Consider the following 22,881-nt stretch of genomic DNA (forward strand, 5'->3'; position numbering starts at 1 on the left):
TGAAGAGGTGAGTAGGTACGGGAAGGGCAATTCAGTCAGCTCGAGCTTGGGGGGTAGACGCACTCTGCGACGGCCAGCTGATAGGAGGTTAGGCGCTGTCCGAAAGGTGCTGGCTGGAGGGGGCCATAAACAGGGGTTCAACTATTCGCTCCGGGAATACAATCTTAGCACAGACTGACGTTGTGACGCGTGGTGCATGTGTGCGTGTGAAGAGCGGTGTGTGGATGACTATAAATCAGTGTGGGTGTGACGCGCGCATATGAATATACCAACGCTTGACCGCGCCGCGAGCGTTACGCACCGAGATTAATTAATTGATTCCGAGCGCCGTTGGCTTGCTGACACAACGGCTTCGTAGAAATAAATAATTAACTCTGAACAGCCGCGAGTGGGGGTTGAGGGGGCAGTCGTCGCACCCCGCCAGCTCGCGGGGAGTGGGGAGGGGTAGATCAGCCCCCACGTAATGGGGAGTGGGGAGGGGGGCATTAGCCCCCACACCACTCCTGTCATAAAACCGTCCATCACCCAACATAGCCAAACAAATTAAATTGTCACGTGCAACTTACTATTGTTTTAGTTTGGATTCTGGCAGAAGATGCTTTATGCAGTTTCAAGTGAAACATTATCTAATTACCAAATTTGTTAGAATCGCTCAACTCGCCAAAGAGACTCAAGACACAGGTCAGCAACAGTATCAAACACATATATAACAGGTGCCGTTTCTGTCAATGGCCCTTTATCATAGCACATAGAGGCCAGAGAGAGAGTGGATAATTAGTTGGAGATTCCAATTAATACCATGGGGCCTGATGAGAATTAATAAAAAAAATAGCTTAGCGGTGGGTGAGCTATAACATTAATAGTCGGCACGTTGCTGAACACTTTGTACACCACGTGAGTGTGACATTTGAGTTGGTTATCTCAGGTGGTGGGGGGGTTTCACAACAACAAAACATTTGGCCAAATCATTCCGTATGTGGCCTAACCAAATACAAATATAATTATGAATCCAAATATTGGCTGGGAAAACCGGCTGAGCGTTCAGCTTCTGTTGTTTTTGGTGAGTTTGGCAGCTGATTTAACATCACCTCTGAATGTGTTGCTTTGCACCATTCCAGTCTGAAAATGTCACAAATTTGAAAGAAACATTAACTCTGACAGAGTCGAAAAAGCATTTTAATAAATAAATGCAATCATAATCATAGAAACGCTGCATTATATTGTCAACAATAGCAAATACGGCAATTCTAATAACTAAACTTGGGAATATTCGTGAAGCTTGTAATATATACCGTATATTTGAAAATAATTATAGATTAGCTTCTATGTACATTATCTACAATAATATACCAACAAAATCACACGAGGCAGTCTTTACACTAAGTATTTAAAATTACAGTAGAAACCTCTTGAGAAGTACAAAAGGAAACAATATCGGCTTACGTCTCTTAAAGATAACAAGTCATAGCAGCTAGATGCCAATGTTGTACAAAAAGGTGCTGACTGAAAAAAACCGATGAAAACAAAAACACACAAAATGAAATAAACATCACATGACGTAATACCTCTTCTCCACCGGCATACCCGGGCCGCGCCAGCACAACATGGGTGGATTTTCCACTGGATACTTGCAATGCCAAGCCGTAGCAAAATCGTGATATGCTGGCCAAATAGGAAGGTATTCTTTGGGTCTTTCGGTAAAGTCAGTAGATGGTTCAAAGAAAATAACAAAAACCTACGACGTTTCGATTACAACACAAGCAATCATCAATATTTAATAGGAATATGTTTGAGTCTAGGTTGGGGCCAAGCAGGGCCAGAGGCGGAGCTAATGAAGCATTCATTTCATGTGACATCAGTCAGTGCGCTGTGAGGATGCGCAGTCACTGCGTCACCGACAGGAAACTCAACTACTGTAACTATTTTTTATTTTACCAGGTGTAAGGCCCACTGAGCTATATAGCACTGTTTCAGAAGCGACCTGGCCACAAATGATAGCTCAATTAAGTCACTTATCGTGTGACAATGTATTACAGCCAAACACTCGAAAGCGCACGTTGATTCTAAATATGGAGGGAATAACTAGAGAACCCAGAGAAAAATCCACGCGACAACAGGGAGAGAGCGACACGCAAACTCCAAATATACAGCAGGCATCAAGGTCGGGATTGAACCGACGACCTCCTGTATACCAGGTAAGGAAGTTAACGTTTCGCCATCTCGCATCCCAAATCATCCATTCCATGTGATGTCATTTGCACGGCTCGGCTTATGTAGTGGAAAAACAATGCTGGCGCCGCCTTGAACCGCGTAAGGCATGGCCCCGGCGCGATGCGGGTTGTGCCAGTGGTACATGGCATCAGTGTATAAATCTACTGGGTTGTTTTGCTCACACACATATATAGTTTTTTTTATGTTTCTTTACGTCACTACGAAATAATTGGATATGCGCTCGGAGGGTGGGGGGGGAGAGAAAACAGAACACGCGTTGTACGGGAGGACTGCACGGCAGCATCCCCTGGGGGCTCGGCTGGAGGAGCGGTAAACAGTTCGGACTCGAGCACTCGCTAGCAGAGCTCGTTCAACGTTTCCGGGTCCTCTCCAAGAAGCCAGTAGGTGGTCATCTTCCCCTTCCCCTGCAGACAAATCGAGACGCGAGGGTAGGCAATTTTCACGGCGTTTATAGCACGCGCCTAAAACGCGTCCATAGATGGCAATTGGGCGTGCTTATTTCATTAGGGAGAAATAGGCAGGCAGTTATCGGAAAACGAGTAAAATCTGGAGACTGGACTTACAACTGGAGCCTGGACTTACAGAGAGAGAGAGAGACCCAGAGACTCGCATACATGTACGTGATCGACACATAGACTTACACAAAGACTTGCATCTTATAGACGGAGAGACCGGTATCCTGCTTTTAAGCCAGTAGTCCCATCATTACATCTGGTTGACTGTTCCGATTTTTTTCTCCACGTACTTCTATTTATAAGTGCCGGATCTCTGGTCAAATAAATAAAAAACTAAACTATTTTTATTTTACCAGGTAAGGCCCACTGAGCTATATAGCTCTTTTTCAGAAGCGACCTGGCCACAAATGATCGCTCAACGAAGTGGCTTATACTGTGGACATTTATAGCAGCCAAATACTCTAAACCCGTGTTGAGGGAAAAAACAGAGGACCCGGAGAATAATCCATGTGACCACAGGGAGAATATGAAAATTCAAAATATACAGGCGTCAGGCTCGGGATCGAACCTACGACCTCCTGCATACCAGGTGAGGGAGTTAACATCTCACTACCGTGGCGCCCCCTGTCCCTCATCCGCGTATCTCGTTCTCGCCTCGTGTATAACTCAATCCTCCGATAGCTACCCTGCCACAGCGTGAAGTTGTAAAACGAGCGGCACGTGATAAGAAATGTTTGGAGCCCTTATCTAAGTGAGTGTGCACTCACGCCGTGCGCCATGGAATTGAAAGAAACATTTATTTTTTAAATCGCTCTGATTGCGCACGCGGACAGCAGGATTACTATCACGGGCGGCATCACGGACATGCTCGAGCGATTGCATCGCGAGTAATTTGACGACGCACTGCTAATGGCCCTGCTAATGCGGGTTACGGGATTATTTAACGTTAACCTCCTGCCACCTCATTCTGAAGCGTTGCTTCACAGCAGAATGAGATGCTATCAAATGTCAGCTGTTCCACTCGAGCGATGAAATCAATACCTACTGGGTAGTTTTCCACGAGAAGCCTGTTTGCTGTATGTGCCACAAGCTCGCTACGACTTTACCGGACTCAGCTACATTTCCTGCACTTTATTCAGGCTCAGATGTCTAGCGCCTCCGAGCTGGACAAACTGAGAAGCCAGGTAGCACTCCGTTAACGATTGAGGCCGTGCTTAAATCGGGTTTCGCAAGCTCAGCATGGTGAAGTATGGCCAAGTTTCAGACAAATGTAAAGTTGATTTTGTTTACCGAGCTGAGAACTCAGCAGCCAAGGATAGGAATCTCATTTGCACCATGACCCGAGTCACCATAACGACAAAAGCTTGAACATAACATAAAAGGACGGCAATGGCGTTAACAGGACACAGTTAAAATACTACACGGACATAAAGATATAGGAAGTAAACTAAATGTATCGAAAGGAAACTTGTCTCCAAAACAAAAATAACTTGAGTAAATAAATAAACAATTGCCCCACCACTGCACCCCCCCCTCCATTCCCCTCCCCCGGGCCCTGCACAGTGAGAGGACGTGCTTACCCAGCAGTCAGCAGTGAAGTGACAAAAGCAGTTTAGATCTGAACATCATGGGGCCATGTTGGTGACACGGTGATGGTTGACCTCACCTTCATTTCCACGTCGCCTCGTAATTCCAGCTGGAAGGACCCCAACTCATCGAGCACCTCTTTTGTTGCCAGTGACACGTGGATTTTCAGGGCTGAAATGGAAATCGAACAAAAAAACATAACAAATGGGCAAAGCAAGGCATGTGGTTACAATTGGTGGGTCCGGTCAGACACTGAAAAATCGTGTTTTATTGATAATTACCAGGAAAATATACACTGAGTGTTTCTTGTAAGAATAATGACACTGTGACTCCCCTCTTCCCATTCCTTCCCCTCCCCTGCAAATACATTACTTCCGATCGTCATCCCTACGATGGTAGGCTGTGAGCCCAAGTGCCTCCAGCAGGTCCCCTCTTTGAGGGCATGGGGTGAAGGTCATGGGGACGGGTGAGTAAGGGTCATGGGGACGGGTGAGTGAAGGTCATGGGGATGGGTGGGTAAAGGTTATGGGGATGGGTGGGTGAAGGTCATGGGCATGGCTGGGTGAAGTTCATGGGGACAGGTGGGTGAAGGTTATGGGCATGGGTGGGTGAAGGTCATGGGGATGGGTGGGTGAAGGTTATATATTTGGAAATTCTCCCTCACGTCCGGCACGGTGATGTTGACGGTGCGGACCCAGTGGGCGGGTGAGCAAGCGGGCGAGTGTGCGAGAGAGCGAGTGAGTGAGCAAGCGAGCATGCGAGCGAGCAGGCGAGCGTGAAAATGGATGGGTGAGGGAGGGCCTCGTCCTTCTCACCTTGGCTGTTGGACTCCATGCGTGAGGCCGTGTTGACGGTGTCGCCAAAGAGGCAGTACCTCGGCATCTTGAGGCCCACGACCCCAGCGCACACCGGCCCTGGAGCCACACGTGACGCAACACAGACGTCACGTGCTCGATAATGATGATGACTATACATTTTTATTACTAATAATTTTGTTCACCCTGGAAAACCTCACCGAGTCTCAAGACACTTTTTCAAGAGGTCCTGCCAAGTTTCCCGATTACGTATGTACGTATATTGAACTTCTTTCGCATCGTACGTAACCAACCGTGCTAATCGGAGGTGTGGATGTTGGCGTGGTACCCGTGTGGATGCCGATGCGGAGCTTGAGCTGGTCATCGGGGCAGTGGCGAATCCGGAACGAGCGCACGGCGTCGAGCAGCGTGAGCGACATGCGAGCGATCTCGCGCGCGTGCTGCTTGCCGTTCCGCACGGGCAGCCCTGACACCACCATGTACGCGTCGCCAATCGTCTCCACCTGCCACCACCATCAAAACACCACCGCGATCGTCACAACCACCATCACCACCGCCACCACTACCATCACATTAAAGCCACCACTACTATCACCGTAAACCACCACTACTATCACCGTCACCACGATCACCACCACCGTCACCACCACCACCATCACATCACAGCCACCACTACTATCACTGTCACCACCGCCACCATCACCTTCACCGCCACCACTACCATCAATCATGTGCTACCACTCTGTGCCTCGCACATTGGTTAATGATCTAATAGCGAGGCAGGTGATAGTGGGGTTTGAGTGCTGTTGAAAAACCCTGAACTTATAAAAAGGAAAGTAACGTACTGATGTGCAACCCTTAGTCTTCCCCCCTCCCCCTTCCTCTCTCACTCCCCCCCACCGCTCCCCCACTTTCACCGACCGATATCAAAGTGATGACTCGAAGGGGAGGGAGAAAGAAGATTGCGATGCTTTAATGATGGCCACAAAAAACTCTGAGCTTAACGGTGCAAAGGAACACGATGGTGCCGTAATAATTAAACCGACTGAACCACATCAGCAGGCAGTGGCATGAGAGTGCGATTCAAAACATGTTTACTGCCGTCGAAATCATCAGTGGCTGCATTGTAAAATGAAAAATACGTCTCCGTAGGAATCACACTGTATGGAGGTGGAGTGGTATTGCGGTGGTTGGCGCATTATGCTGCGAACCCAGTGACCTGAACTTGATTCCCGGCCACAGGTAATAAAAGCCTCCTGATGCCCCCCCACCCCACCCCCCACCTTCATCAGCTCACACTGACCATCGTGGTTAAGTATGGTTAAACCAACCCCAAGACCAACATGGCATGGGGGGAGGTATTCATCCAGCAGTGGATTGACAAATGACAGCAAATTCGAATATATTGTTAAAATTCAAAGGTATTCCTCACCTTATAGACGTCGAAATTGTCGATGATAGCGTCGAAGCAGGTGTATAGGTCGTTGAGTAATGTCACCACCTGCGGTCGCACACACCGGGGTGGATTGTTCACGCGATTAACACCGCCGCCCGGTGAGGGTTTGGAATTAAACTCCTTAGCGGGTGCCCGCTGTCGGTAACTCGCTATCGCCAGCCATCCATGCTGTCGACTTCCTGCTTCGGGTTCCCACCTCAGAGGTACGAAAGAAACCGCACTCGAGTGGCCGTTACTACATCAAAGTGGGATAGAGGGAGCAAAACAAAAAAAATGGAGGGAGGGAGGGGAGCTGCCAGCTCACTACCATGTGTCCCGGTTGAGCCTCCCAGGAATTTGGTATATTTAGGCAGCAAGTTCAACATCAGGTTCTATAATTACAGGTGGCACGAGCATGTGTTGAATTAAAATGCAGTCAGGGAGCGGAGGCGATGCTTAATGTACCGGTGAGTGTTGCTGGGCTGTCGCCAGACCTGTCCTCCAAGGGGGTTATACGTGGATTTCTGTTGGCGGTAAAATCTGAAGCGGTGCTCCCTGCCTGCCTGACTATGGGCCAACTACAATGTTCCTGGTGAAAGCAGCTGGAGGGTGGAGGCAGCAGGAGGGTGGAGGCAGCAGGAGGGTGGAGGCAGCAGGAGGGTGGAGGCAGGTGGAGGGTGGAGGCAGTTGGAGGGTGGAGGCAGCTGGAGGGTGGAGGCAGCAGGAGGGTGGAGGTCTCGCCTGCATGGGTGTGCTAGCGGCCGAGATGGCTGTGAAGCCCACGATGTCGCTGAAGTAGATGGTGACGCTGTCGAAGGCCTCGGCCGCAACCATCTCCCCGCGCTTCAGCTGCTCGGCGACAGGACTGGAAAAATGGAGATGAGAAATAAACCGGGTAGGCCCAGAACCCGTTAAAATATTTCGCCACTGATGTTAGCCATGGCTGGGAATTGAACTCAAGTCGCCAGGTTCGTAGCAGGGTACGATAAACTGTTGCACCATCTCTTTCCACATACAAATCGAAAGCAATATATTCCTACATGCAAGATTTCACGCAGTCTTCAATTTAAGTATGGGACAGACATGGTCAAGGCGTGAGTCAAAGCCTGAAAAATCTTTAGATTGAGGCCAGTGTCAAGGCCGAATCCTCTAGGCCATATGGTCTGCAAACCACCGGTGGTCTGCAAGGCTGTAGGAAGCAGTCTATGGAAACATTGCAGAAATTTAGTAGTTTTCATTTTGAGAAATTTGCTTTTTGGTGGATGGCAATTTCATGAAAACCATGTTGGTGGTTGACAGTGGTGTAGGGGTCCAGAAAGGTTAGAAACCACTGCTCAAGACTGAGGCCAGTGTCAAGTCCAGTCAAGGCCAGATCCTCTTGCCTGAGGCCACTGTGAAGACCAGTCAAGGCCAGATCCTCTGAGGTCAGTATAAATTCTGGTCAAGGTCAAATTCTCTACATTGAGGTCAGTGTGAAGACCAGTCAAGGCCAGATCCTATTCACTGAGGCGAGTGTGAAGACTAGTGCCTCTAAGACTAGTCATTGCATTGAGGTCACATACCTGAGGCCAAGGTCAAGAACGAGAGTCAGGAAAATGTCCCCGAGCTGGCCTCGAGGACTGGTCTCGAGAACCTGAGGTGGACTGGATGCCCTGTCGTGAGCGTAACGGTGGCTTAGACTGATTTTAATTGATGCATTGGAAGCACGCTCACTGGGGCAGGATCTGGTAGAGCAGTGCTTCGGCCTTGCGTTTTTCCTCCAGATAGGCCTGTGTGCGTTCCTCCACAAGCCCTTCCAAGTTGTTGGCGTACTGCTCCATCCTGGACAGCAGGTTGTCCAATATGTTGCTGCTGCGCTCTCTGTGGGCAAAGCACAACAGTTATATGTAGAAAAAATAATTGCCGTAATCTCTGGATTAGAAGACGCTCAGTACACTGTAAAACACACCCCAAAACTTGTGCCCGGGTAACATTAAAGTAAAACAAATCTGGTATCACACACATAGCTACCAGATTATAAGACGCACCCCAAAAATAGCTTTGAAATACAGAGAATACGGTAAAAGCAACGCAATTAAACAAGGAAAATATTTTATATTCATGCCTTTCTCATAGTGCAGGGCGGTCTCCACGAAAGAAGGCGTCGTGTTTCAGACATAGGCTGCTGCTGAGGTAGAGTCACGGTAAGGAGCGATGTCGCTGTGTGTGACCCCAAATTGAATAATAAGCAGTGTCTCTATTTTTAATCTGGCAAGTTGGGACCTTGACAATTTTCTATTTGCTTCGAATGACGTTGGAGGATCCCAGAGGATCTCTGATGGCCGCTTTGAATCAGATGGCATGTATTTTATGGTTGACACACACAGAGTAATAACCCCATGTTTGTTCATGTTATTCCTCGATCAGAGATCTGGCTGTGGCAAGATAGACTGTCCTATGCCAGGGGGCTCTTTCCTCGGTAGATCTTGAGAATTGTTCCACACTCAGGCCTGTCCAAGTAACAACAGTGTCGTCAATCGAGGTTCTGGCCTCACAACCTACAATTAGCGTTTATGGATAATCTAAAAGCAACCACATCTCAAGACACTATACAAATGAGAGGGAATATCTGCGACTGTTGAACTTTTTTTTCAACTAAACTAGTTTTATTTTACCAGTTAAGGCCCACTGAGCTATATAGCTCATTTTCAGAAGCGAACTGGTCACAAATGATAACTCAACGAAGTGGCTTATCATGTGGAAATTTAATGCAGCCAAATACTCAAAAGCATGTTTTTAAATGTGGAGGGAAAAACTGCAGAACCCGGAGAAAAAATCCACGTGACCACAGGAAAGCATGCAAACTCCAAATATACAGGCGTCAGGGTCAGGATCGAACCCATGACTTCCTGCATACCCCGGCGAGGTCGTTAACATCTCACCACCTTGGCAAGATGTTACAGGTAACAGAGGCCGGTGCAGTAACATCCATGTTTGTACTGTACTTGTGCTCCCAAACGTATGCTCTCCTTGAACTTCACCAACTTGGCACTGACCAGAGTGGTGAAGTACAGTCAAGCTAGATCACGAACACATTTGTTGGGAGGCTCTCATCCAGCAATGGATTGATTAAAAGCGCTGCACGTGTATGTCTAGAGAGTTTGAAGAAATATTTAATACCAGGGAATTATGGGTAGAATTCTACAGGCCCGAGAAGGAACTGAGGCAACACTCGTAGAAGGAGGCCTGTCGAGTCTCATTTGCCCTCCTCCACGGTACATTGATGTGGACACCCAAATCAATGTCCATCTTCCCTATCGCCATATTTAGCGTGTGTAAATTAGTATTGCTATTCACGATCCCTCATGTCAATTTGCTCTTTGTTCGTATCTGGCTTGTGTTCATCGGTTACATAAATGCATTTTTGTATAAATTTCAGGCAAAATTGATCCTCCTTAGCCCAGTGTCAGGGCCACTCAAGGCCAGATTTACACTCGGGGCCACATGGCGTTACTTACACCGACACTAGCTATATTTACTCTCCAGTTGATCGTGAAATTAAATAAAACATCTTACAATTGGTGCAGTTATACCAGTGGCGGGTGGATGCAAGGTGGGAGAGGGGGCGCTGGAGGGGATATAACCCCCCCTCCGCCACACCCCATCCCCTTTTATGAGATGCAAAAAAGTGCTGGTTTTATATTGATATTTACAAAACAAAATGCATTATTTTTTCCATTATAATTAGTTCTGCTACTCTCGACCGTTCCCCCCGACTGTTGTAGGGCAGTGAGCCCAAGTGCCTCCCAGATGCCGCCCCCCCCCCCCCCCCCCCCCCCACATTTAAGGGTGTATCGTTCTGGGTTTGTAACATGTTTGTGCTTTGTAGCTTCCTCTGTGATGTTTGGGTTCTTGAAAAAATATATATAATGAATCCAGGGCCCTATTTAAAAAGCTTCAAATTTCGGGATCCCCCCACCCCGCCGCTTCCCACTTTCTTTGGGAAGGTTCTAGATCTGCCGCTTGTGTGTGGTTGTACCTACTGTGCCCAGCCCCTTCCCTTCCCATCTTCTGAGTAAGAGGAGCACGTAGGGAGGAGACACTTGATGGATATACCGCTTATCTTGGGAACGCAGACCAAGCTGCTATGAGAGGTCCGAGGGACGTCCTCCCACCAACTGCTCAAGTCGCGCGCGGGCCTTGCACTTTTATTTTTTGTCTCTCTTACGGCCGAGCGAGACACTGCAGCTCTGAGCGGCAACTGTCGCTGAGGGATGGCGTTTTTTGTTTACAATTTTTATTTTACTTTATTATATTTAATGACTAACAATCGAAATATATTAAGAACATCATAGTTATTCTTGGTTCTTTCAGTAAAGTCACGTAGAAGGGAAACAATAATATAATAAAAATATTAAACAATAAAATTATCACGACGTTTCGACTGCAACACAAGCAGTCATCATCAGGTGTGAAAACCACAGCAAACTTAACTCCCTCGTCTGGTATGCAGCAGATCGTAGGTTCAATCCCGACCCTGACATTTGGAGTTTGCATGTTCTCCCCATGGTTCCGTGGATTTTTCTCTTGGTCCTCCGGTTTTCCCTCCCTATTTTAGAATCAATGTGCATTTAGATTTGGCTGCTATAAATATCCATGTGATAACTCCCACCTGATTAAGGATGCTTGCGTTGTGCCCGAAACGTCGTGATTTATTTTATTTTATACCTACGTGACTTTACTGAAAGAACCAAAGAGTATGGATTCCTGCAGTCACGAAAGCTTCAAATCAAGATAGTTGAGTTATTATTATAGACTCAACTCTGCACCAAAGACTAAGGACTGCCATAGATTCAGAACTGCCCATAGACTCAACACTGCCCATAGACTCAACACTGCTCATAGACTCAACACTACCCATAGACTCAACACTGCCCATAGAGTGTGGCGACGCTGAACTCGGGTACGCACTTGTTAAACTTCCTCAGCAGGATCTTGACGTAGCCAAAATCTGGCCTCTCGGAGGGCTCCTCGGCCCAGCAGCGCCGCATGAGCGTGCCCAGCTCCTCCACGTGGCGGCTCGTGTCCGTGCTCGGCCGGAAGAGGGGCCGCTGCCCGTTCTTCACCTTCTGAACGATCTCTGTGGTGGGTGCACGAGTGAGAGTGCATGAAGGGAGGCAGGGGAGCGGGCAGAATGTGTCTGGGGTCAGGGCTCATGGCACGCAGAAGAGGTTTATTCCGTTTAACACGTCGGCTTTCACGACCAATATCATCCATAATAATGGTTTTTGGGTTAGATCGTGTAAAAATATACAGTGAGGGAAAAAAGTATTTGATCCCCTGCTGATTTTGTACGTTTGCCCACTGACAAAGAAATGATCAGTCTATAATTTTAATGGTAGGTTATTTGAACAGTGAGAGACAGAATAACAACAACAAAATCCAGAAAAACGCATGTCAAAAATGTTATGAATTGATTTGCATTTTAATGAGGGAAATAAGTATTTGACCCCTCTGCAAAACATGACTTAGTACTTGGTGGCAAAACCCTTGTTGGCAATCACAGAGGTCAGACGTTTCTTGTAGTTGGCCACCAGGTTTGCACACATCTCAGGAGGGATTTTGTCCCAGTCCTCTTTGCAGATCTTCTCCAAGTCATTAAGGTTTCGAGGCTGACGCTTGGCAACTCGAACCTTCAGCTCCCTCCACAGATTTTCTATGGAATTAAGGTCTGGAGACTGGCTAGGCCACTCCAGGACCTTAATGTGCTTCTTCTTGAGCCACTCCTTTGTTGCCTTGGCCGTGTGTTTTGGGTCATTGTCATTCTGGAATACCCATCCATGACCCATTTTCAATGCCCTGGCTGATGGAAGGTTCTCACCCAACATTTGACGGTACATGGCCCCGTGCATCGTCCCTTTGATGCGGTGAAGTTGTCCTGTCCCCTTAGCAGAAAAACACCCCCAAAGCATAATGTTTCCACCTCCATGTTTGACGGTGGGGATGGTGTTCTTGGGGTCATAGGCAGCATTCCTCCTCCTCGAAACACGGCGAGTTGAGTTGATGCAAAAAGAGCTCCATTTTGGTCTCATCTGATCACAACACTTTCACCCAGATGTCCTCTGAATCATTCAGATGTTCATTGGCAAACTTCAGACGGGCATGTATATGTGCTTTCTTGAGCAGGGGGACCTTGCGGGCGCTGCAGGATTTCAGTCTTTCACGGCGTAGTGTGTTACCAATTGTTTTATTGGTGACTATGGTCCCAGCTGCCTTGAGATCATTGACAAGATCCTCCCATGTAGTTCTGGGCTGATTCCTCACCGTTCTCATGATCATTGCAACTCCACGAGGTGAGATCTTGTATGGAGCCTCAGGCCGAGGGAGATTGACAGTTCTTTTGTGTTTCTTCCATTTGCGAATAATCGCACCAACTGTTGTCACCTTCTCACCAAGCTGCTTGGCAATGGTCTTGTAGCCCATTCCAGCCTTGTGTACTTCTACAATCTTGTCCCTGACATCCTTGGAGAGCTCTTTGGACTTGGCAATGGTGGAGAGTTTGGAATCTGATTGATTGATTGCTTCTGTGGACAGGTGTCTTTTATACAGGTAACAAGCTGAGATTAGGAGCACTCCCTTTAAGAGTGTGCTCCTAATCTCAGCTCGTTATCTGTATAAAAGACACCTGGGAGCCAGAAATCTGATTGAGAGGGGGTCAAATACTTATTTCCCTCATTAAAATGCAAATCAATTTATAACATTTTTGACATGCATTTTTCTGGATTTTGTGGTTGTTATTCTGTCTCTCACTGTTCAAATAAACATACCATTAAAATTATAGACTGAACATTTCTTTGTCAGTGGGCAAACGTACAAAATCAGCAGGGGATCAAATACTTTTTTCCCTCACTGTAAATGTGTCGTTAAAACCCGCCACCACCCGACACAGCCAACTAGTAAGAAATCAAAATAACTTTAACCGTTCGGATAGCTACCGCCTTAGTGCTGCGTGGAAGCGAATCATCAAATAATACGTTATTTAAATGCATGCCTACAAAGGGAAGCGTACTTCAATAGTGATATCGGTTGGTAGGGTTATTTTAATAAACACAATAGACAGGAAGGATAAGTGCAAAGGGGTCACATAATGCACATGCATAATGTACGTTGCCTCAGTAATTCCCCCCCTACCACATTGTGCAAGAGCGCAGAAGCGTGGTCAACACATCTACGCCTCTATATAAGGAACGAAAGAGGTGGACTTCTCCACAAATCTGTCTGTCGCCTGATGAAGCTAGTTGTCATTACTGGCGAAACGTCGTACTCAGATTGTAAATGTTTTGGCTTGGCTCTCCAACACACCGGTGTGCTATACGAGTGACGAATTGGCATGTTCTGTTTACGTGACAAACCTTACTAGTTGGCTGTGTCGGGTGGTGGCGGGTTTTAATGACACATTTATATATTTATGCGATCTAACCCGAAAACCTCTATTATGGAGGTTTATTCCGTCTGTTGCCAACGTTGTATGTATGCTCAATTTTTGCAACCCTATGATTAGCACCGTTGGCTAAGTACGGTGCGAAAGAAGTTCAACATACGTACACATGTACAACGTTGACCGTGAGCATTGCACTCCGGCGGGTGGGCTGACACTATAATAATCGGTACGTTAAAGGGAAATTTGTGAATATGTGTCTGTTCGAAATGTTTAGCATACTTCCTGACATGCAACAAACTTGAAATTTGGCGTGTGGTAGCTTCCAGACTGTACACAATGCAAAAAGTATAAAAATAGACTTTTGTATTTTGGGGGCGGGGTGCAATAATGCATATAATATTTTTCACGCAAGTGAGCGGTGACGTCACATCCGTGATTTAACCCGCATGCGGCAGCATGATGCAGTGTGCCTGCTGACGTCATGCATCCCTCCCCCACCCTCCGCGTAGGCCGTGTATTAATCCAAGACAAGAATCCAAGTCCCGGGCAAATCCGGGTAGTTTATTGTTGTTGAATTATGCATAACCTTGACATTTTAGCCTAATCGAATGTTTAGGGGTCGCTATTGGAGAGAAGAACCTTCTAACATCTCAGACATGGTTCTGTGATATCTGCTTCCTCTGCTGGCTGCTCTAAACCAATTATAAGCGGCCACTTCAACACACGTGAAATAAGATCACGATAAATCGATTAAAGACATCCTCATATCTGGACGCTGGGTCGGCGATGTGCAAAATGTTTCCGCATGCCCAGAACACCACATCCATCATACCTCTTGCTGTGACTGTAGCGACGACAAGTCACGTCCCATCTACGCTGGCCTACCAGCATTGACCCTGAAGAGACTGAGTGGGGAGACGATTGAGTGCCCGGCGCAAGGTGCAAGCGGTGCCTTTAGGACTTAGGTCCATGTTTTCGATGTAGAAGGGGCCGCAGCGGAACGCGACCTCCTGCAGGATGATCCCGAAGCTGTAGACGTCACCCTTCTGGGAGCCCTGAGGAGGGACCACTTCCATCCTTAGTAGCTCAGGGGCAGTCCACAGGACCTCTGCAGCAACAACAAACAACAGCTGTCACGGATTCACTCCGGTCACTCGCACACTGTCCGTCATCAGTTGCCCGCTTATCGTGGTGATTTCTTTTCACTCAAGATGAGCCCAGTACAAACATTAACTGCAACTATGCACAGAGGGGACACAAAAACTCCGTGGACAAAAATCCCAGGGCTCGTTGCTCCTGGGTTTAAGGAAGGGGCGAGAAATTGGGGGAGGGAAGGATCAGGGGGTAGGATAACAAAAGCAACACAAGCAATCGTCTTCAGGTGAAAAAATACAGCAGGCGAACTGCTGAGGCAGGAAGAATTATAGCGGGGTACTCCGTTTGTCTGACTGCCTCTCACAAACGGAGAGGCAGTCAGACACATGCGTGAGCATTATGTGGACTGTGGAGCCGACGAGCGACATGGCTCCCTATTGGCTGAAAGAGCGCACCTACGAATAAGCTCACTTGCCGTTGGTGGAGTAAGATGAATGACATCAGACGTACCTTCTGACTCGGAAGGTGAGAGGTCAGAAGGTGCATGCAGTAAATGGGAGATGAAAAGAGGTATGACGAGGGACTGGAGAAGATAACTGATTGGATGGAGATAAACGGGAGAGAGTGGGAAAGAGAGAGGAGAAGAGAATTGGGGAAGGCTCGGGGCGCTTCTGATGGTGGAAGTTGACATGAACGCATGCTGCAGAAGATAATCAAATCTTCTCGCACCTTTTCTACAACCAACGTGTTGAAGTCATTACAGTGGTGGCAGTAGTGGAATCGACTACAAGATGTCTCACGTTGGTCGCAAAAGGAACCCCACTGAGACTCCAGGAGAAGAAGAGGATGGGGCAGCGACCACCCCAAGCGCCCCGGGCCCAAATGGCCCGGAAGGCCGACCATTAAGAAGCCCGTTAGTGGCCACATTCCACGAAGGGGCAGAGCTGAGGCAGCAAGCTGAAGAGAGAGATGCTGGATACAAAGGGCCACAGATGACCAGGGGATGGAGAGGGATGGAAGAGCGAATGGATCGCCTCAGATGCCGTCTTCCTGCTACTACAGCAAATTTCGGACAGACAGGAGATGCCACAACAAGAACCACCTCCAGCATTGTCAGAAAAACCACATCATCGGGCAGTCCTTGCAACAGTGATGGTGTCCACCATCACAGGCCCAGCCACAGAGGCTACCGCGCTACCCAGGGAGAATCCTCGATAGGAGGGAGAACTGGGAAATTGCTCTCTCTTCCTCAGGGAGAGTGAGTCACAACAGGTGAATATACCTGTGGAAGAAGAGAGAAAGTCACCACGACAGTCACAGAGGACAGGCAGACAAGAACGAAGAGAGGCAAGTAGGAGACAGCCATCTCCAAGTGAAGAACGTGGAGACTGTGGAAGGAGGGCCTGGAACCATAAGCTGGGTCCTGTGAAGGAGTTGATGGTGGTGAGAGGTGAATGGGGCGCTTTTGTATGGCGATTTTAAGTGTCCTACAAGAACCTGGACTGGTCAGAGGAGGAGGCGCTGAAAGCCCTACCCACAGTCCTCGATGGTGACGCCTTGACCATCGTCTTAACAATTTCAGAGGCAAGAAGGACCGAGGTCGTGGGGGTGGATACCCAGGGAGAGAGCAAAAACAACCTTCAACCAACCTGGGGTGCTCTCTGTGCAGGCTCTGGTCAGAGAGTCTGTCACTATTCTGCCGGCAGCACAGATGCTGGTCCCTCTTCGACATTGAAATCCCATTGTTATAACATGGCCAGGTTCCCCTATTTTGGTTACCCTGGTGGTCGGGGTGGCAAGTTGCCATTCATTGGCATTATACAGGTCCGAAACACGGCCGACGCACCAGTTGTCCTTCACAAAGGGATGGTGTTGGCGCATGTCACACAAATGCAAACGTTGGTACAACAAAAGGGCGCCAAACTGGTTTCTGGTGTGACAGACACGGGCGGACTACTAAATGACTCATGGGTGGAAGCCATCTCCATGCAGAACCTGGAATTATCCAAGATGTAGAAAGAAAAACTAACTTCCAGGACGTAATCAGTAAAGGACAATGTCCTTAGGCCATACAAACCTAAAGGAATATTACATTGATATGGGTGACGCATGGCCAATTCGCTTGAATTCTTATAGAATAGGGCCAGCGGAAAGAGCACATGTTAAGCAGGCAGTGGAAGAGATGTTGCAGGCAGACATATCTCCATTCGATCGGCCCCTGGGGAGCACCTATTGTGTTGGTTAAGAAACCAGACGGCTCATTACATTTTTGCGTTGACTTCCACCGCCTGAATAAGATGACGCTGGCCGATGCATATCACTTGCCGCGCATTGATGACTCTATGGATGCATTAGCATGGGCAAGATTCTTCTCAACATAGGATTTGTCATCAGGGTTTTGGCAAATGCCCTTGGATGATAGATAAATTAAAGACAGCGTTCAGAACACCCCAGGGATTTTACCAATTTAACAGATTACCCATGGAGTTACTTACAGCACCGGTGATGTTTCAAAGACTCATGGAATTGGTGCTTGCAGGACTACAATGGGAAAAATTTCTTATATATTTGGATGATGTCATTGTTTTTGGCTCCTCCTTCGAGGAGCACTTAGATAGACTGAGACAAGTGACCTAGTGCGTGCTGCCCAGCTTAAACTCAAACCATCCAGATGTCATTTAGTGCAGTCGTCCTTTTGTTATTTGGGACATGTCGTTAGGGCCATAGGAGTTGCCACACACCCAGAGAAAACACTTTGTGTCAGGGAATGGCCTACACCAACTTCATTTTCCGAGGCAAGGCTGAATTATGGACCGAGCCAGTGGGGCCAGTGCCCCGGGCCCTCGGACTTCCAGGGGGCCTCCAAGCCTCAAGCCATGCGCGGTGCGTGGCCCAAGACTTCCGAAGGAAGTTGAACGCCAGTGCCCTCAGTGTGCACAGCGCAAGCTGACCACGAGGCCCCTGGGTGTTTAAAACGTGAGCTAACCACTAGGGCCCCCCAGACCCCTCAGTGTTTACAATGTGAGGGCCCCTGGGCCCCTTGGTGTTTAAAATGTGAGCTCACCACTAGCGACCCCCAGACCCCTCTGCACTTACACTGTGAGGACTGCCAGACCCCTTGGTGTTTAAAACGTAAGCTGACCACTAGGGCCCCTGGGTCCCTTAGCACCTAGAGTGTGAGGGTCCCTGGGCCCCTCCGTGCTTAAAGCATGAGCTGACCACTACCCCGCCGCGCTTACAATGTGAGGCCCCTCGGTGCTTAAAGCGTGAGCTGACCACTACCCCGCAGCGCTACAATGTGAGGCCCCTCGGTGCTTAAAGCGTGAGCTGACCACTACCCCGCCACGCTTACAATGTGAGGCCCCTCGGTGTTTAAAGTGTGAGCTAATCACTAGGGCCCCCGGGCCCCTGGGTGCTTATAGTGTGAGTTGACCACTAGGGCCCCCAGGCCCCTTGGTGCATACATCGAGCGTAACACCTGGGCCCCTTGGTACATACAGTGTATGCTTAAAACGAGAGCTTCTCGGAGAGTGCAGTGCTTCTGTACAACTGAGCCACTGGTTGGCACGCTACAATATGCTGTGACATGATACAATATTCACCAACAAGTCGGTTCATTCTGCATAACAGGACAGTTTGAAGGGCGTAATATTATGGCAAGCCGTTCGTTATTTGTCTTACCGTAACTCGCTATCCCTTTATTTTAGCTATCTGCCCATTTTCCCTGGCTAGCTGCCCATATGATTCAGCTTGTTAGCAGAAATTTGTTAGCTAGCTGCTATTTTTACCAGCTAGCTGACCTTACAACTAAATTAGCTGCACTAAAAAGCCAGCTAGTGAGACCAAGGGTTCGTCATTTGTTGAGAGCTTAGTTAGCCATTGACAAATACATTTTAAAACTACACCGAGGTTTTATGAAACCTTAAAAAAAGATGCCAAAAGCTATATTTTTTCATACACTAACGCATACCGTATATGAGACCCAATCCGTACTAAAAGATTAAGGAAAACCCCATAAATTTTTCCAATAGACCATCTGTTTTTAGATCCACAGAAGTAGATAATGCTAATGTTGACAAGCAAATTGTCGACAGCTCTTACTTGCAATACCCTGGAGTCTACAAACTAAGTTGCATCTGTAGTGATTGTTACATTGGGGAAACTAAACGTCATGTCTCTGACCGGATCCGCGAGCATAAGTCAGATCTGAAACAGCCGTTGCTGATCATTGCTATAACGCTGTGGGCTCCCATGATATTGTTTTCTCCGAGACCAAGGTGCTCTGCAAGCCGTCTGGCTACCTTCAAAGATTTGTTCATGAAGCCATCCAGATATATAAACATAGACATAACTTCAACCGAGAGGACGGATATAAATTGAGCAATCATTGGAAAGATCTTCTTGGTTCTTTCGGTAAAGTCACGTAGAATGAGAATAAAACAATAAAACAAAATAAGACAATAAAATTCTCACGACGTTTCGGCCACAACACAAGTAGCCTTCTTCAGGTGAAGGAACAGAACTGTCGGGACGACAGCGCTTCAATGAACGCTGCTAAGATTCACAGCATCTTTTAAGCTAGGTGGGAGAAGTAAAGCGCCTTGACAAAGGAGTTTACATATTAAACAGGAGAATTTAGCATTGAAATAGCTGTGGTAAAGTGTTGGATCAGCAGGGTGTTAAAGTCAGAAATTAGCATGTAACTTGGAGATTAGCATAATAAAGGTTTTTGGGTTAGATCGCGTTTATTTATAGATGTGTCGTAACCCTCCACCACGGCCAATCAGCAAAAAAAAGTGTCACGTTGACAAAAGACAAATATTATGAGACCTCCTTTGCCAGAAACAAGATATAGGAATAGGTTTTACCCTTTTAACTGGCACAAAAACTGACACCTTTATTCAAAGCATCATGTTTGCAAAAACCACAACACAAGCAGTCAGAATGCAAACAAAAAAGACAACTCTGATAATATGCACTGTCCTTGAATTTGATTGGTCCACACCCGAGACAGCTTTTCTTAGAGCCTAGTCTCCATTGGTGTTGGACCAGAAGACGCCAAAAGGCGTACAACTCAAAAACAGCGCACCATCAGAGTATTGAGGGCTCGGGGTGAGCATTTACATTATGAGACCTCCTTTGCCAGAAACAAGATATAGGAATAGGTTTTACCCTTTTAACTGGCACAAAAACTGACACCTTTATTCAAGGCATCATGTTTGCAAAAAACACAACACAAGCAGTCAGAATGCAAACAAAAAAGACAACTCTGATAATATGCACTATCCTTGAATTTGATTGGTACACACCCGAGACAGCTTTTCTTAGAGCCTAGTCTCCATTGGTGTTGGACCAGAAGATGCCAAAAGGCGTACAACTCAAAAACAGCGCACCATCAGAGTATTGAGGGCTCGGGGTGAGCATTTACATTATGAGACCTCCTTTGCCAGAAACAAGATATAGGAATAGGTTTTACCCTTTTAACTGGCACAAAAACTGACACCTTTATTCAAGGCATCATGTTTGCAAAAAACACAACACAAGCAGTCAGAATGCAAACAAAAAAGACAACCCTAATAATATGCACTATCCTTGAATTTGATTGGTCCACACCCGAGACAGCTTTTCTTAGAGCCTAGTCTCCATTGGTGTTGGACCAGAAGATGCCAAAAGGCGCATTCTGACTGCTTGTGTTGTGGTTTTTGCAAACATGATACTTTAGCCCACCGGTGTGTTGAAGAGTGAATCCACATTTACAGTTTGAGTACGACGTTTCGCTGGTAAATACATCCAGCATCATCGGGCAATTCTCCAGAATGGTAAAGCCCTCGCTTGCTCCCGGTTTTATATAGAGCAGCAGGGTGACGTCATCACTTAACTCATATCAGGTGTAGTGATTAGAGGCGGAGGGGGGGTATTGTAATTATATAATCGATTAGTAATCAGTCATTGGTTATGATTAGTAATGAGTTGTAGATTAGTAATTCTTTAAATCAAAATGTAATGTGTATTATTTAATAATACGCTTCCAGGCCGCACTAAGCCGGTAGCTGTCAGAGCGATTAAAGTTATTCTTGTTCCTCTCAATTTCAATGGATTCTCTCATTAGTCTTTGCCAGTAATAATTAGTTTTACACACCACTGCAACATTGTCAAAATCAATTGAGTGTCCTTGTTGACAAGCATGTTCTGCCACTGCCGACAGTTGTGTTTGAGATAATTTAATATTTCTCTGATGTTCTTTTAGTCTTACGCTGATGTTACGTCCCGTCTGCCCAATGTAGCAGCTGCCACATGAACAATTAATCCGATATACACTTTCTGTTGATAGTTTAGGTAATGCATCTTTAGTGCAAGATACTAGTTTTTGAATTTTGTGTACTGCACCAAATCTTACTGTAATGTTTTGCTTTTGCAAAACACGGGCTAATTTGTCAGTTACTCCTGAGATATATGGAATTTTTATTGTTTTAACAATCTGGTCGCTTTCAGCAGTATTGCATTGCGATCGTGATTTCGCATTCAGTGCTCTGTTAATTTGAGCATTATTGTAGCCATTCTGTCGTAGTGCGTCTTTAACGTGTTTAATCTCTCTCACTAGACTCTCACCATCTGACACTGTTTTAGCCCGATGTATGAGCGTCTTGATAAGAAAGGATTTCTGAGCTGGATGATGATGTGATTCTGCATTCATATAGGCATCAGTGTGCGTTTGCTTTCTGTAAACGCTGTGTGTGGACGCCATTTCTCATTCAAAATGCAAAAAATGTACACGCAACGCTGAGGTAAATTCATCAAAGTGTCACGTCCTCTTCTCTCCCGCTCCACCCCAATGTGTGCACTTACTATTATAGTGTCAGTAGATACTAAAATGATAGCGATTAAATAGGATTATTGTAGCGCGGGGGGGGGGGGGTAGCGGCCCAGCCCCCACCCTCGGCCGGCCGGGCAATGTAGGCGAGGCCGGAGGCTCTGCACGGGACTAGGCCTCATCAAGGCACTCTGTCAGGTGAGTACTTTGTGCTATAGAGTCGATATATAATGCTACTAGCGGGAAAGTATATATTTTAAAACGTCTGAAAACTTAAAAACATAACATACAAATTAAAAAATAACTCATTCTTTTAAACCAGTGGTTCTTAACCTGGGTTCGATCGAACCCCAGGGGTTCGGTGAGTCGATCTCAGGGGTTCGGCAGAGCCCCCGCCACGGAGGTCCGGACACACTTGAATTATTGTGTAAATTTGTGATGACACACACGGCCCGCTTGGCCATCACTGGCTGCAGATGATCATGCTACACTGCTTGGCCAATCAGCGCTGCGGGGAATTTAGTGCGTACTCAGTAGTCAACGTGTGACTGTTGTTGTCGTACGTCGTGTGATTTCTTTAATATTTTATCCATACTAACTATGTCGGGCAAAAGAAGAAAGTGGTCAGACGAATATGTACAACATGGATTCCCATGTATCACGGAACGTGATGGGAGTGAGCGTCCTATCTGCATGATTTGCAACGCCAAGTTGAGCAACTCTAGTCTTGCACCGGCAAAACTAAAGGAACACTTCTTGAAGCTGCATGGAGACGGGGAATACAAGAACACAACACTTGCTGAATTCAGGGTGAAGAGAGCCAGATTCGATGAAAGGGCCACTCTGCCTGCTCTTGGATTTGTACCTGTTAACAAACCGATCCTGACAGCATCGTACGAAGTTGCTTACCTGATCGCAAAGCAGGGCAAGCCACACACCATTGGTGAAACACTTGTGAAACCAGCTGCATTAAAGATGGCGAATCTGATACTCAGAACAGCGGCCGAAGGTAAATTATCCCAAATTCCCCT

At 47.0% G+C, this 22,881-nt stretch overlaps 1 protein-coding gene across 1 annotated transcript in view; it reads right to left on the minus strand.

Annotated features, from left to right (window-relative positions):
- Nucleotides 1-1,158: 1,158 nt before the first annotated feature.
- The window catches only part of LOC103091702 (atrial natriuretic peptide receptor 1), a 110,289-nt gene continuing 88,566 nt past the window's right edge, over nucleotides 1,159-22,881 (minus strand). Inside the window, exons 14-22 of the mRNA XM_032973985.2 lie at nucleotides 14,897-15,052; nucleotides 11,475-11,643; nucleotides 8,238-8,384; nucleotides 7,266-7,389; nucleotides 6,522-6,590; nucleotides 5,418-5,592; nucleotides 5,090-5,188; nucleotides 4,354-4,445; nucleotides 1,159-2,636 (exon numbers count right to left, since the gene is read on the minus strand). Of these exons, the coding sequence (XP_032829876.2) occupies nucleotides 2,568-2,636; nucleotides 4,354-4,445; nucleotides 5,090-5,188; nucleotides 5,418-5,592; nucleotides 6,522-6,590; nucleotides 7,266-7,389; nucleotides 8,238-8,384; nucleotides 11,475-11,643; nucleotides 14,897-15,052 (1,100 nt within the window). The 3' untranslated portion in view covers nucleotides 1,159-2,567. The remainder of the gene's footprint in view (nucleotides 2,637-4,353; nucleotides 4,446-5,089; nucleotides 5,189-5,417; nucleotides 5,593-6,521; nucleotides 6,591-7,265; nucleotides 7,390-8,237; nucleotides 8,385-11,474; nucleotides 11,644-14,896; nucleotides 15,053-22,881) is intronic.

This window comes from Petromyzon marinus, chromosome 52, assembly GCF_048934315.1.
Source record: "Petromyzon marinus isolate PM22_M1 ecotype Great Lakes invasive population chromosome 52, UKy_Petmar_22M1.pri1.0, whole genome shotgun sequence".
Taxonomy (NCBI): domain Eukaryota; kingdom Metazoa; phylum Chordata; class Hyperoartia; order Petromyzontiformes; family Petromyzontidae; genus Petromyzon; species Petromyzon marinus.